This window comes from Salminus brasiliensis, chromosome 7 (assembly GCF_030463535.1).
Source record: "Salminus brasiliensis chromosome 7, fSalBra1.hap2, whole genome shotgun sequence".
NCBI lineage: Eukaryota > Metazoa > Chordata > Actinopteri > Characiformes > Bryconidae > Salminus > Salminus brasiliensis.
In genome coordinates, this window is record NC_132884.1 from 39017593 (window position 1) to 39034045 (window position 16453).

General features: G+C 41.1%; 1 protein-coding gene across 2 annotated transcripts in view; it reads left to right on the plus strand.

Moving 5' to 3' along the window:
• The first annotated feature begins 2865 nt into the window (after positions 1 to 2865).
• Positions 2866 to 16453, plus strand: part of slc38a3b (solute carrier family 38 member 3b) — a 23487-nt gene continuing 9899 nt past the window's right edge. Inside the window, exons 1-8 of one of the 2 annotated variants that reach the window (XM_072683189.1) lie at positions 2866 to 2972; positions 3422 to 3442; positions 3564 to 3645; positions 5223 to 5338; positions 10133 to 10206; positions 10883 to 10975; positions 11791 to 11872; positions 16406 to 16453. The exon at positions 16406 to 16453 is cut by the window's right edge and continues 35 nt beyond it. In XM_072683189.1, coding sequence (XP_072539290.1) covers positions 2866 to 2972; positions 3422 to 3442; positions 3564 to 3645; positions 5223 to 5338; positions 10133 to 10206; positions 10883 to 10975; positions 11791 to 11872; positions 16406 to 16453 — 623 coding nt within the window. The remainder of the gene's footprint in view (positions 2973 to 3421; positions 3443 to 3563; positions 3646 to 5222; positions 5339 to 10132; positions 10207 to 10882; positions 10976 to 11790; positions 11873 to 16405) is intronic. The other variant, XM_072683190.1, reaches the window with a different exon arrangement.

Here is a 16453-nt window from a genome sequence, read left to right on the forward strand (position 1 = left end):
TATGGACAAAAGTATTGGGACACCTACACGTTGCAGTAGTAGAAAGCCTTCTTCTCCCCTAGAGACTGTTACTCCAACAAAAGCAGGATCAACTTTTTTGAACACCTGTGGTTTCAGAAGAAACAGTGGGTGTTCCAATAACTTGTTGTCCATATAGTGTATCTTTAGGCAGAAGTTTTTAGCTGATTCCCAGACGGATTCACCACATAAGCATATAATGTACCGTCTGCATGTTCTTAAACTGAGAAGAGTGAAGGTCAGAGAATAGAAGTAACTGGAATATTCCCATGGGAGCAACACCGCTCGCTCACGTGCACTGACCTATCAGTTCTCATTAGCACATGCTTGAATGTGTTGATGCATCTAATTACATGCTGAATTTATGCATCTAAACCTACTTGGGCGCGTGGACTCTCGGGCGACAGTTTTCCATTACAGTCTAATGGCAAAACCTCATTTGCCAGCTATAGCTCAAACACCCATCCCCCCCCCCTCCTCCTGACCGTTGACTGACCTTCTGTCTTTGGCAGCAGTATGGCCTGGCCCGTGAACGCCATGCCACCTTGAACCTCAGACGTGCGCAGAGCCGTGCTAAATTTATAAGTGTACAAATAAATGTCAAATTATCTCTCCGCCATCTTTAATAGCCTGTGACTGAGCCTCAGACTGGCTGTTCGTTTTCATTGCTTGGTGACTCTGCATTTAGACAGGAGGTGGTGTCAATAAATATTAAAACTTGTTGCCCCAGGATACTCCATATATACATATTACCTACCGCAAAGATAATATAATATACAGTGCAGAGGCAAATTTACAGAGGCCAGAAACCCTCAGGCTTGTATAAAGCCTCCGGCTAAATAATACAAAATACAAATTGCAATATCACGGTATTCTAGAAAACTGAATGTAACGGAAATAACGATAAATAATAGTAACGACACAAAAAAGACATAACCTAAATATTATCAATATAAATTTATTCTGTATTCTCTTCATTCAGCATGGTTTCTTGTTGTTTTTATTCATAACAATTGATAACAATAAAATATTGTGATAAATTGTGTTATTGTGATAACTAAGCTTTTCTAAGCATATGGAGGAGACTGTTAGTTCTTAATAAACACTGATCAGCTGCAGGTTTCATTACTAACAGTGTAATTAGACTGAAGGTTTAATTAGATGAGTAGAAATCACTGTATTCAGTACGGGACAGAATCTGAATAGTAGTTTATAAGAATCTGTTTCTACTGATGTTTTTAGTCTGTGATTAAATATATATCATAATAAATATTGTTTATCGTGAAAAAAATGTATCTCAATATAGTATTTTTTACCATATCGCCCAGTCCTATTGTCTAGTCAGACAAAGAGATTTCTAAAGAGCTCAGAAAAAAGGTTGTCGGCACCTGTTAGTCTGGAAAAGGTTACAGAGCCATTTCTGAGAATCTTGGGCTCCATTGAATTACAAACAGAGCTATACTGTCCATCTTGCCCATACTGTCTACGCAAGAGTGGATGTCCTCTCAAACTGCTCTCTATGAGCGCAAGCCATAAAATCATCTGAGTGATAAAGAGCCCAAGAGCTAAAAAGGTGCAAGCATCTCTTTCCTCAGCTATGGTCAGTGTTCATGACCCATCCATCTGAAAAACACGGGGCAGGAAGACTGGAATACATGGGAGAGTAGCATTGTCAAACCATTGCTAATTACTAACAATGTAAATGCCCATATTTAGTTCACAAAGAAACAACTACATGACCCTCCAACAGTACTGGAACAGTGTGTTACATGACATGGGTGTCTGCTTTCTCAAGTAAGAACCTGATGCCTGTGAATAACTGTGAAGCATGGTGGTGGTAGTTTGGTATCTTAGGGGTGCCTTGCAACCATTGAAGGAGCTATGAATTCTGCTCTGTAACAGAAAGTTCTTCAAGAGAATGTCGGCTCATCTGTTTGTGAGCTGAAGTTGAAGTGTAGTTGGGTCAGGCAACAGGACACTGATTCAAAGCTCACAAGCAAGTCACCTCACAATGGTTTAAAAATGAGAAATTGAAAAAATGGAGTTGTGATAGGACCTGAAATGTGACCATCTACAAATGTTACTTTTTTAAGTTATGTTTATTTTATTATTTCATTATTTGTTTTTGGTTTAAGATGTGATGACATCAAGTGTTTGAAATGTTTACTAATTCAGGAATTCAGTAAAGCCTAATTCATTAGGCTTTCATTGGGGAACCAATTGGTTAAAAAAAAATTTTAGTTTAATTTGGACAAGCAAATTGTTGCTGTCTTTCAAAACCTCCAAAAACGACGACTTCTAAACTTTCAATGGAAGTCAATCTTAAAAGATTTTATTCCAAGTCATTTTGCAGCATTTCTATTGACATTTTGACACAATGTAAAGAACAGCTGCTTGATTTACATTATGTTGAAAAGTGAAAATAGCAAAACTGGAGATACCGTTTTTTTTTGAGTAACAATGATGACCTTTATTTCCAGTGGATTTATTTCCCTCTAGATGAAATTAACTAGATTCAATTCACCTTCATTGTCATTACACTAATACAGGATTGTACAGTACAGGAAAAACACTGTTAGGCTAAATCTCTGATGCAGAATAGGTGAGAACGAATGCAATTAATAGCATTTAGATAAATAAAGTTGAATACATTTAACCTTCCATTTCAGATCCTCAAACTGTATCATCAGCATCACTGTACATATCTGACAGTGTTTGAGTACACACTTCCCTTCCTGTAATTACCTAAATATTTACTGATGATCTACTCTCGGTTCTGCAGATTTGAGCGATTGAGCGTCGAACACTCCCACACACTCACACTGCTGCCTATTGACTGACTGCTTCATGGAGCCTGATCAACCAGAGATGAGCCAGATCGTTGCCAATGGGAAAGGGCATGATCTTGGGGATGACATGAATATGCAGATGAAGATGATGATGGAGGAAGACCAGTAAGCATGTTTTTTTTTTTAAATAAATAAATAAATAAATATTTTATCTAATATTTTACATATTTCATTGTTTACTTTGGAAGCTACTCTGTGGCTCATTAAACTGCATGTATTTGCTGCTATTTAATTTTCTAAATGAGTTCTTATGGTGTGGTCATATTCCTCACTACCTGCATGTCAAACCTGGCTTCTTAATAAGACTGTACCACTACAGACTGTAGCACTGTCAGGCTATGCCACTGTACTGTTAGTGTGTTACTTCTCAGTTTGGACTGTGTAATATGTGTGCACCAGTATTTACAGTACATTTAATAAGTAATCATTCCCAGAGATGAAATGGACTTGCTGGAGTGTGTGCTGGAGTGTTTCCCTGTTGTCTAAGTGCATGTTTGCCTTGTTTTTGTGCTTTGTGCATTGGATGATGGATCTCTCTCTGTGTCAACCCTAAGGAATGGTACTCAAACCAGCAGGTATGTTGAAGTCTGTACTAACTTAAGCTAATTCACATTGCAACATTTATCAACTCTATCGTATTAAGTTGCAGGCAGTTTGATGGGCTGAATAATGTGAGAAATGCTCTGTTTTGACCAGATTTGATGATTCTGAGGGCAACTTGGCTGAAAATGTGGAGTTCCTCCCCACTGGTGAAGGCAAGAAGCAACGTTTCACTGATGTAAGTGTACATGACCTTTTCATTAGAGCACACTGAGAGGTAAATCGCATCAAATCCCGCACAAATAACATTACGTTTGACTCTGTGCAGGTGTCCTGCCTTTATCTAACCTGTATGTCCAGTATCATTGACCGGTTGATTAGTATTTTCTAAATTACATTTAGGAAAAAGGTAAATTTTTCATTGTCGTTTTCTAATGCAGTAAAGACGAAAAAACAATACAAGTGTGTTGAGTGAGATATGAGGTTTGGCTCCACAGTCAAAAGATGTTAGACTCCACTTTACCTTTCAAATCTCACATTGATGAGGTCACTAAAGCCATTATTCTCACCGTATCCAATGTTTTTTTGTTTTAGGCAGTTCACACTACCTTTTTAATGTGACCTGTATCCGACAGTCATCCGCACAGCTCCTCACGCTCCTAAACTGACCCACATTCGCAATAGAGCAGCTCTGAGCACTGTTTACCTTACTGTTTCATCTGTGCCAGCATCACAGGAGCTCGGGTCACTAGATAGATCGGGTCTAGTGAAGTTCCAGTGGCTGTATTTGAGCTTCTTTGAACTTCTTTGAGCTTCTTGGTTTCTTTGAACTTTGCGTTTAAGTATTTTATTTTCCTCAATGCTGCAACAGCGTCCCCCTGTGGCCGCGCCTAGCCTTTCCCTTCGAACACTAAACGGGTGCGACATCTGCCTTCTAATTACATTATGTTACCTTGCTGTCCCGCCACTGTTTGACATAATAATACGCTGGTTTAATGTAAAAGTCGTATGATTTCCTGTTTAGACTGAGCCGCATTACCACGTATCGGATGGATCAGATTCTGTTTGGTTTGCTGTTTACACTTCTATGTCACATCCAAAGATCGGATTTGGGCCACTTTTACCTGCTTTTTCCGCAGCCTAAAACTGCTTTCTTATATGGGTACCACTTTATAATGATAATACCCACATGAATAGTTTATTAATGGCTATTAATTATAGCTTAAAATTATAATAATAGTTGTTAATAGTATGTGCATTCTTAAGCAGTGAGCTGGTTCCTGCTCTAACTGCATTTTCCCATCAGTCAGTGTTCTACCTGTAAGCTTCAGCATAGATCTATTAATAGCTTATTACAGTGCGTGAATGCAATCAAATCCGCACAGCAATGCTGAATGTTCCAAAATCTAGTAGAAAGCCTTCTTCCCTGGACAGTAGAGACGGTTACTCCAACAAAAGCAGGACAGACTCTTTTATAATACCGTTGATTTCCGAAGAAACAGTGAATAAGCAGGCGTCCCAATACTTTTGTCCATGTAGTGCATTTTCCACGAAGGGTTGCAAATGAATAAATGAGTCATGTATTTATTGATTACCTGTAATTAATATATCGGTCATCTAGAGATGACCTACCAGTATCCGTGGATACCGGTATTGGGATGATGACTGCTATGACTTCAGAAGAACACTAGTTTGTATGTTTTTCCATGTCATTGTGGAATAATAGCCCTTAGAGTGTAAGAGGAGGCGATGGCAGTTGTGTAATTGACTGACCAGCATCTTAATGATCGCACTGTTTCTCACTTCTCTCATCAGTTCGAGGGGAAGACCTCTTTCGGCATGTCCGTCTTCAATCTCGGCAATGCCATCATGGGCAGTGGAATTCTGGGCTTGTCTTACGCCATGTCCAACACTGGTATCCTCCTCTTTCTGTAAGTCTGAGATAAATTCTCTGTGTTGAATAGACACACTCTTACATCAGACACTTAGACGTCACCATTAGACACAAACAGGGTTCGCCTCTTTGTATGGCAGCATATCATCGTTTCCGCAGTGAAGCCTTTATGTAAGCAGGTCTTATTTGGTTACAGCTGATATGTGAATATTGCCCCTGACACACAGGGTAGATACACTAGTACACTGGCAGTCAGTAGGAACTGTAATCATCACAGTTACTCAGCAGAACAGGCCTTCATGACCTCCTTACTTGTCAAATTTTCTTAAAATGATCTGAAATCTTTCCACACACTCTTCACTGAGGTCCACACGCAGTCCTACAAGTTCTCAGTGGTGTGTGTGTGTGTGTGTTGCCATGATATCACCTGAACTTTCTCACTCCATCACTCGATCAGTTCTCTGAAATAGTGTTCTTAGCATTCAGCCGACCTTCTTATCCAGAGGAAATTCTTTGGGAGTCCACCCATCCCTAGTGTGAATAGACTGCCAAATACAAAAGTCAGTACTGATACCTGGATACACAAGATGCACGAGGCCAACAACTTGATATAGCACATACATGCATGTACTCTATATGTCCAAATGTTTGTGGACACTTTTTCCTAATAAATGCATTCAGCTACTTGAAGTTTAACTTTAAATGCCCACACAGCTTGTCTAGAACTCTCTAATAGAATGACGGTGCTCCATCCAGTACCTTTGGGACGCTCACTAATGCTCTGCTCTTTCCATAATTGGATACTGGCACCTTGAATGGTTATCCGAGTACTGGAGAATCTCTGCCAATCCTTATTATCGAGTCTGTGTGTGTGTGTTTGTGTGTGTCCACCACAAAAAGAGGGTTAGAGCCCTTCAGACACCTCCAAAACCTTGCCAAGCTCTAAGAGTGATCTTTCTGCTCTTTCTGACTGCAAGTGTCCCTAATCCCTTATCATTGTTTACGTAGATAATGCAAAAACACACACTCAGTCCACACTATTGGGCCTCATTAACCAATATCTTCCTAAAAATTAGAAATTAATTTTCTGTTTAGGAACAGTTGGTGAATGAAACCCAATAGTGTGGAACAAGTGTGCTTATTATTAGAGATGCACCAACCAACTTGGCAGGTGGTCGAAATCAGCCGGTTTACATCCTGATCAAATTGATTCTGTGCCAGCCACATTTATACACTGGCGCACCACTGCTGTGACCAAAATGGCTCTCTATAGACCTGTCTCACAATCTGAATAGTAGAGTTATCATTAGGGTTCAAGCACCGCCAACAGAAGGTCAGTCAACATGCCTGGAGAGTCCCTCCAACATGGACCGAAGGCTAGTTTGTCTTAGCCTAAACACGTCGGAGCTATATATATATATATATATATTAAAAAATAGTATCTAATGAAAAGTTCATTCAAAAATGTTTCTGTACGATGTCATTTATCATTCTTAAAGAAATTAAGTCATGTTAAAAAAAATTTAAACTTTGAATCGGCCAAGAAAATTGCAGTCGGTGCATCTCTACTTAATATAGTCCATCATTGACTTTTATTAGAACAATTAATGCTTAATTTAAACAATAAAACATGGCCCAAACATCAGCTGTCCAAAAACATTTACATACAGATAATCCACCTCTGTATTTAACCACATGCACACTCCGACCTATAGGAATTCCACATGTCCCAAACATTGATCAAATTTCCGAAAGAAGGGGAGAGAAGGCAAGGTCAGCGAATGTGTCCAATGGGATGTTAAACAAACTCACTGCAGACTCACCCCCCCCCTTTAAAACTTTCCATTAGTTGGCCCTGCCCTTGTCAGCTGGACTATGCTCCTCCCCTTAAAACTTTCCGTCCGTTGCCCATGCATCCAGAAAGGCTGGAGTCTGAAATAGTGCTCCTCCACCCTCTCCAGAGAACCTCCCTTCCATCAGAAAAGTCTGCCCCCTCTCAATATATGGAAGTCTCACCTCCTTCCCTCGTGCAGCTTGGTGCCCCACGCCACAGCTTACCATGAACCTGACACTATGGCTCCAGTTACCTGCAGGCCTCCGTGTAGCTGCATTATCCACACTGGCCAGCCTGACTGGGTTTGGCTAAAAGCAATCTTGGATGTTCTCAGGTTTAGACCAGTTACATGGAACAGGACATCTCTGATTACCTGGAAGCCCAATACTGGTTCCTCTAAAGATAGTCCAGTGCAGCACTTCTTGGGATCTTCACCTTCACCTGCAGTTACAGAAACCATGCATATATTATCCATATCGGGAAGATGCATTTCCCTCCTCACCGTGGTGCAGAAGATTTTCTCTAGATCAAGAAATGCTGTGGTGGAATTTCTGAAGGAAACCTTTTGGTCCTCCATAATAAACCCTGATTTCCTCTTTTGCTACATAAGCGATTTTGTGGGGAATATAATTATTAAGATTATATTAAAATAATGAAAGGCATCTCTCCCAGCTAACATGCCTATGTGGGGCCTATATCGGTAGCCCAACTAGGAACCAGAAAGTTTTGTCCATGGTATCCACACTGGCCCCACATGTGGATGCCCACCAGGGTCAGTGATGGGACCAGGAGGGGTTAAACATGGGCCCCATCTGGGTAGTACACTGCACTTGGGGCCTAGATGGGACCCATGTAAGATTAGGGTGGGCTGTAACGGTGGGGGCCCATTTGGGAAGTACAACAGGGTCCCAGTAACAACACATGTACAAACCCACCTGGAACCCACCTAGTTCTACGTTCCATGAGAACCCCACATGAGCATGGTAGCAGGGCTCATGAATGTATGTTGGCAAAAAGCTTAGTTCAGAGAAGGGTCCGAGTAGTGCTTCACTTCGAAAGGCATGTCGGACACAGTTCTTTCAGACATGGGAACTGCCGCCATCTGCCACAAAGCCCCGGAAAGGCGGAATTATTTTGTACCTCAATTCTTGCTGCCATTCTCCCAGGAGTTGTGCAACTTGAATAGAGCTTTACAAAAGCCTCCTGCCTCGTCCCCCTGCAGTACGAATCAATGGGAGCAATCAAACATTGATTCAGCTGCCGCCTTCCCGTAATTGTCGGCAAACCTGACTTCTCCCGCCAGCTAATTTTCAGTAAGGAAATGAAATTTCAGTTATAAGCCTCTGTGCTCTGTGTGGGCTTCACAGGCTTTTGCTGATGTCTGCACTCCAGTGAAAGAACACCAGAGTATCGTCTGGCTAACCATGCTGGCCTGGAGAGGTCTGGGAAAGGTGGCAAGTCTAACTTTTGACCTCCGGGGAATGCTGAGTGTTGACCGCCCTGTTCCCCACCCAGTGAGTCACTGTGGGCGACTCATGTCTCCAGCCTCTCCTTGGCACTGGGGAAAGGTTGTGGGAAATGCTCTCTGTCCAAGAGTGGGTCTGTAAGCCCGTGGCGTATCCCCACAGAGCAGTCGCCAATAGAATTTGTTCAATTTCTGAGGGTGCCGAACACCTTTCCATAGCATCTGCATCACAAGTAATCCAAATAAATATATATATAACACTACATGTCCAAATGTTTGTAGACACCCTTTCTAAAGAATGCATTCAGCTACTTTAAGTTGCACCCATTGCTGACACTAATGCACACACACACAGCTTGTCTAGTCCCAATAGAACAGTCCAGCCAATGAAATGGGACTCGCTGAAGCAGATAAACATGAACCTATTGACACCATGCTGCCTAATGCCAGAGGTGGTAGAAAGCCATCTGAAAGCAATCTGGTAGAAAGCCTTCTTCCTTGGACAGTGGAGACAGTTACTCCAACAAAAGCAGGATAAGCTCTTTTTAATACACTGGATTTTGAGAGAACAATGAAGGAGCAGGTGTCCCAATACTTTTGTCCAATATGTGTATCGGTCCAGGATGTTTTCAGGACCAGAAAGAGAGGAGAAGAAAGTGTGATGTAGTTGTTCACACTGATCCCTTTGTTTATTTTGCCCTTGTTAGCAAAAGTGAACAGATTTGGCTGAGCCCTTGACCGTCTAGACTGCTGACTCGAATCACGGGGAAATTGTAAGATGGCAGAGTCTATGGCACTGTTCCACCTTCCTGTCAAAGGAAATGCTCTCCCATGTACATCCCAACAGTCTGACATCATCGCCCCTTACTTCAACAGCTCCGGAAGCACATTTGTAGAGGGGTGATTTAAGAAATTACGGAAATACATGAAAAGCCTGAAAATCGGTATTGGGTAGTAGAAACCACAAATATTGACATGGTCACCTACAGGTAGGCATAGACTCCAGAAGACCTCTGAAGGTGACCTGTGTGCATCAAGACTAACGTTAGCAGCAGATCCTGTAAGTTGTGAGGTAGCCTCTCCACGAAGGTGCCCATGACTCGGTCACTGGTTCACTGGTTGTCCCTTCTTGAACCAATTTTGGTAGGTACAGACCACTGCATACCGGGAACACCCCGCAGGACCTGCCTGATGTTTTGGAGATGCTCTGACCCAATCACCCGTCTAGAACATCACAGTTTGGCCTCAGATTCTCACGCTTGCCCATTTTCCCGCTTCCAACACCTCACCTTCAAGAACTGACTGTTCACTTGCTGCCCTTGACTGATTCCATTGGAACTAGCTAATTCAGGTTATTCACCTCAGTGAAATGGCTGATGTCAGTATTATGAGGCTTAAATTGAGTTAAACGATAAAACTGATGTTAATTTCAAATAAAATAATGTAACCTTTAACCAGTAATGAAGTATGAAGTAAAACTATGCGTCTTACATTCTAAAGGGGCTCAGTTCATAAGTGTTGTCCTTCCTCAGGTTCCTCCTCACGGCTGTTGCTGCTCTTTCTACCTACTCCATTCATCTCTTACTGAAAGCGTCTGGTGTTGTGGGTAAGAGACTTTTTGCTGCCTTCTTTTAATTTAATGTCACTGAGGTCTAGATCTGATCTCCAATCTGATCTTTAAACCTTAAATCGTGTTAAAGATGGAGACGATTGCACTTTAAATGGTGTAAATATTGACTCATTTAAAGTTAGTGGCTCCAAGATTCATTCATGAGTTGTTCATAAATAAAATGATTGCATATTAATTATTAATGAGCTGGAATAAAAATAATATAATAGTATAATATTTCTGGTCAAGATTTTGATCACTTACTAATTTATGAAAGTTGCATATTGTTAGCAGGGAATCTTGCGATTGGTACTGGTCCCAGGGAAGCTTGTGATTGGTACTGGTCCCAGGGAAGCTTGCGATTGCTACTGGTCATAAGAAAGCTTGCGATTGCTACTGGTCATAAGAAAGCTTGCGATTGGTACTGGTCATAAGAAAGCTTGGGATTGGTACTGGTCGCAGGGAAGCTTGCGATTGGTACTGGTCACAAGAAAGCTTGCGATTGGTACTGGTCACAAGAAAGCTTGCAATTGGTACTGGTCATAAGAAAGCTTGTAATTGGTACTGGTCGCAGGGAAGTCTGGGATTGGTACCGGTCATAGGAAATCTCACACCCCCATTATCACCCAGTAATGGTTCTGACTTGATTTTCACATTCTGACAATGTTTTTAGGAATCCGAGCCTACGAGCAGCTGGGGTACCGAGCCTTTGGGACTCCTGGCAAAATGGCAGCTGGAATTGCTATCACACTGCAAAACATCGGAGGTGAGCAGAGCCTGGTGTGCACTGGACTAGAGTTAGACCAGAGTTAGTTTTACATATTTTACACATATTTGAGCAGAGTGGCTCCGCACAGGGAGTGGATTTCTACCCTGGCTGTAATGGTGAGTGAGTGAGGCCACTGCCAAGAATCACACAATTAATTATTGGGTTTGGGGGGGGCATTTTTCATCTCTTTTTCATATATTTGGGGTGAACAGAAATTAAATAATTTCTTCTGACCCCACAATTCATGTTTTATAGAATGCTTTTCAGGGGATTCATTAGAACACCTCCAGGGAGAAATCACCATCCCAACATTAAAAAAAAAAAGCTTTAAAGACTGAGAACCTTTTCCAAAAGGTCAGCATGCTCTTAAAAGATCATCCCAGCGCGCTGTTGTTGGCATTGGGACAGTGTGTTTTTTTTCCCCTCCGCTTCGTTGGCCCTGTTTTTTGGCCGTGCTTCATTCGTTTCTGTCCTCCCTTTTGTCTCCGCCTTTCGTCTTTTGCCCTGGTCTTTTCTTTCTTTCTTCATACCACTCCCCCACTGTCCCCATCTTCACTACCTTTTACCTCTTTGTCCCACTAGACACACTGCCTACATGCCAATACTGTGGTTGATGATCATTACAGATCATGTGCTCACAGAATTACACATTTTAGTGCCCGGTTCTTCTGCATGCTCACATACACGCTGAGAGTCGTCCGGTTTAGGAAAACATCCAGCAAATATGTATGAAGTCGAGTTGAAGACGAGTGTAAAAGACGAGCTGCAGCTGCTTTTCCTCAGCTGTAACACTTCTGCTTTACTCCCCACAGCCATGTCCAGCTACTTGTTCATTGTTAAGTCGGAGTTTCCTCTGGTCATCCAGGCCTTCCTGAGGGCAGACGGTGACTCTGGGTAAGTAACTGGGGGGGCTTTAATGTGTGAACATTAGTAGACAGTTCAGATAAAAGTAGGATGAGCGCTTATGTTACCCCACTTACCCCATAGGTGGGGTCAACTGTAACGCACTGAGGGACTAGTTGTAATGGTTGCTAAAAAGCCTGGTCTGGATTAATTGCCACCACCCTGCCATTACTAACTACACTGAAGTTAACATGGATGCTAACTGTTAATCTTGTAACTATTACTGTTTATTATTATTATTATTATTATTACTATTATTATTATTACTGTTAATCAAAAAATATTTTTACTCATCACTATAAATGATTCTTTACTTCGTAAAATAACAAGACCTTCTGCAATAACAAGACCTTTTCAGTGGTACTTAGAACCCTTTTTGCTTACTGTCTGTATACACAAACTTTTACACTATATGGACAAAAGTATTGGGACTCTGGGCTACACGTCACACTTAGCGTCTATGACACCACACTCTAAACCCATAGGCATTAATATGAAGCTGGTCCCCCATTTGCTCTAAGCTCTACCAGCAGCAGCAGGTCTGGAGCTCTGCGGTTATTGAGTCAGTTGGAGGGTTTTCTGCACTCTGCTCTGAGCTCAGCACTCCGACAGACACTTGGTGGCTATTACATACAGAACCACGTTGGAGTTCAGTGAGCTCTTTAGAACCCACACCCATTCTTTCACTAATGTGTGGAAGAAAGGCAGACCGCATGACTAGGGGCTTGATTTTAAACACCTGTGGCAATGGGGCTGAATTAAACACCTGAATTCAAAGATTAAGTAGTGTGTCCCAATACTTTTGTCCATACAGTGTAGAAACAGAAATGTCAGCTGTAAACATTTTTTTAGGCAACAAACTAAATACATTGGTCAGACAGTTTATTAGGTACATTGCTACTGTGCTTTATAATCCCATACTAGAGCAGCATCCATGAAGATGGCATTCCCAGGCTGGTGCCATCTGATTAGTGGTCCTGTGGCGGTCCCTTACTCTGTTAATTAAGCTAACATAGATGAGCCCTAATGAGTCAGTAACTGTATGCCTACAAGGTGGGTCAGTGAACCTGGGTGCAACCTGCGAGCTTATCCAGAAATCCAGGATACTTGAAGGTTCCTCACACAGTTCCTAGCAGTATGTTGGCTGTCATGGCCCCCACTCAGAAGTTTCAAAGCATCTCCAGGAGGTGTCATAGCAACCTGTAATTGTGATTGGTTGGTTAGTGGGACGTCAGCACCTGATTGGCTTCTGCTATGACTTTCCCACCATACTCCTGTCCTGCCGGTAACTGCAAGTGCTGTAAATAAGCCTGTCATCCTGGTGATGGTGTGGTTTTGAGAGTTGCCAGTCACTCAGTAGAGTGGACCAGATGCCTCCTGTCCAACTGACACCTGTCTGTAACATCAGCCGCCTGCTTTGCCTCTGTTTAGAGCTGCATGTAGCAAATGCTAGCTCTGATCACGTAAGCAGAGCAATATATATTAAACTGAATGCTCTGTATAATCTGACAGTGCTTCACTTGAGCTTTGCTGGGCTTTCATTACAGCGCATGCTTCATCAGGAACACAGTGTTACTCACGGAACTGAAGTGTCAAGATATTAAAGAGGCAGCCATAACTCTTAAAAAGATGCCTTCTGTAGTTAGGAGGTGGCTGCGCTCCTCTAAAAGTCATAAACACTGCTCTGGTCAGTTCTGTGGGCCAGTTCATGTCAGGCCAGCCCAAAACTCAACACCCATCAATGCCACATGTCAGTCAGTGCTAAGATATATTATTTAAGCTTTTATTTTGAAATATTTAGTAAAAACCTTTGAGAAAATAAACCATTCTTTTATTGTAATCAATTAAATATTGTAAATATTTTCATTATTTCCACATAATCAGAATTTGGAAAATGAACAAATTTTTCAACATAACCAATAAAATATTGTAAAAATAAGCCATTATTTCAGCATATTTAACAAAACATAATAATTATATACTGAATTATACTGAATATCATAAAAAATAATGGATAAATTAGCAATTGTTTTTTTAAACAATCAATAAAATGTTGTTAAAGTATTATATCAAGCCAATACATCAATGTAAGCAGTAATAGCATTTAACAAATAATCAAGTTTTTCTGTGTAACCAGTAAAATAGTGTGAGAATAAGCCATTATTTAAGCATATTTAACAAAATCTTAAGCAAATAAGCCATTATTATGATGTAATCAGTAAAATAATTAATAATTAAATAAGCAATTGTTTCAACACAGTATTATTAAAGTAAGACCTTATATAAATGTAATCAGTAATAGAACAAGGTTTTTAATGTAACCAGTAAATTATTGAGCAAATAAGACATTATTATAAAATATAATAATGTAGAAATAAGTACAATATTTAGAATATAAGCCATTAGTTCAGTGTAATCAATACATCAATCAATACAATATTGTGGAAATAAAACATTATTTTGACAACTTGCTAAAACATATTTTACAAAGATAAAATAAGATTTTACAAATTGTCATATTAACATATTATTATGTAATTTGTCAAATGTTTGAATTTACACCATTATGTCAACATAATCTTTAGAAATAGTAAAATCTTTAGAAAATAAGCCAGTATTTTGACATAACCTAGTAAAATCTTGAGAAAATATGCAGGCAGGATTTCCAGTGACAACAGGTTGTCACAGAGATCCTATATATAGCGCATGTTATGATTAGGATGCTGTATGGCAGCTATGATATGCATGAGATGCCTGGCATGGTAATGAAACCCGCATGTAACCTAGCTCGTGAAAGTTCCCACTGATGTGTTGAAATAGAGTTAACGTTGCCTGGCTCCCCCAGCCTTAAGTAATGGTGGCTTATGTATTAAATAGTGATCCTGCTCAGTGTCCTGTCGATTACTCCGTCAGTAAAGCCATGCCAAGCTAAATGTCACCCACTCCAGAGTCCATGGGCACGTGCACAGTCACATGCTGGCACGCATGGCTTGTATAGTGAGGTCCAGAAGATCAGACTGTACTTTGAGTAGGAAGTAAAATAATTTAAATTTCCGAATTTCTCAGTGTTTGGTGGCGTGTCCCCCTGTTTGCTGTAATGACAACATGCACTTCAGCTGCATGGACTCCGATGAGCAGATCAGATGCACTTGAGAGTCATTTGAACTTCAGATGACTCCAAACACATCTGACCTTTCGATACGAAGGCCTTGACCTGGTTAATGGCGCATAATTGCCTAAATTAGAATTTTCTCCAAGATGAAATGCAGAATATTTCTATATATAATATTTCTATTTCTAATTTTAGCTTTTCTGTTTTGTAAGATTTTCAAAATTCTCAAAATTTTCAATACAGGGTTTAAGGTTAAAACCGGGTTTAGACTTTTGACCCCGTGTATGGCTATAAACAGGACATGATCGTAAGGCAACACCATGGAAAAGAATCATCCCTCTTGTGAACCTGCTACCATACCCCCCCCACCCCCTCTCCCCCAACCTTCCACCCCCTCTCACCCAACCTTCCACCCCCTCTTATGTTATGTGATATTCCCTAAGATGCACTGTATAGTATACATATCATTGCTATAAAGCTAAAGCCTTGTATCTTCAAAATGTCAGCTTTACAAGAGAAGGAAAAAAACCTTTCTCACTCTCAATGGAAGTCAATGTAAAAAACAAGTATCTTAAGTCATTTTAGAGCATTTCTATTGGTCCGTCAATTATGAGATCTGGACACTATGTAAAGGACAGCTGCCTGATTCACATTCTAGAGAAAAATGAGAAAAGCCAAAAATGGAGATACAAGGAATGTGTATGTTGGTTCTGTTCATATTTGAGATTTACCAATCAACTCGTCCTGGATGCACCCAGTTTGAACCCACCCACCCTGTTTAATTCGACCACTGGTTATAAATACATATTTTCATGAGGCTGCCCGAGCACCAGACCCGTTTTTTTAACCGTGATGAATCGGTGATCTTTGATATGTTTATGTGCCGTTAACAGGCATGGCTGACTAGATATATCTGGCATGGTCTTAGCACTCGCCAGTGGCGTGATGAGTGACGATGAGAGAGGGAGGCCTAGACAGACTCGGGATATGGAGCCTACCGCAGTGTCTGTATCTGTACAGTATCTGCTCCTAATACATATTCCTAATAAGCCTCCTGCAGAGTCCCATGTGGGCATCTAGCCATGTTCACTGGCAGCAGCAGCCGGATAAATCAGACCTCCACCAGCTTTGCGACGTTGCTCATAAATCAGCGTGTCATGAGCTCGGGATTTGTACTAGAGCAGACTGGAGCAGATGACAGGCAGTTGGATGCAGGTGGATTCAGAAATAGAGGGCTTTGGTTATGCACTTGACTCTGATGGCTGAATGAATGGTGGCTTTTTGTCGCCCCCATTAGCAGGGGAGATGCTTGTGTTGCTCTTACTGAAAATGATGAATCTGTTAGAAGTTTAAGTCTCTCTCTCTCTCTATCCCCCCACCTCTCTCTCCCTCACTCTCTCTCTCCCCTATAGGGAATGGTATCTTAATGGCAACTACCTGGTGGTTATAGTCACCATATC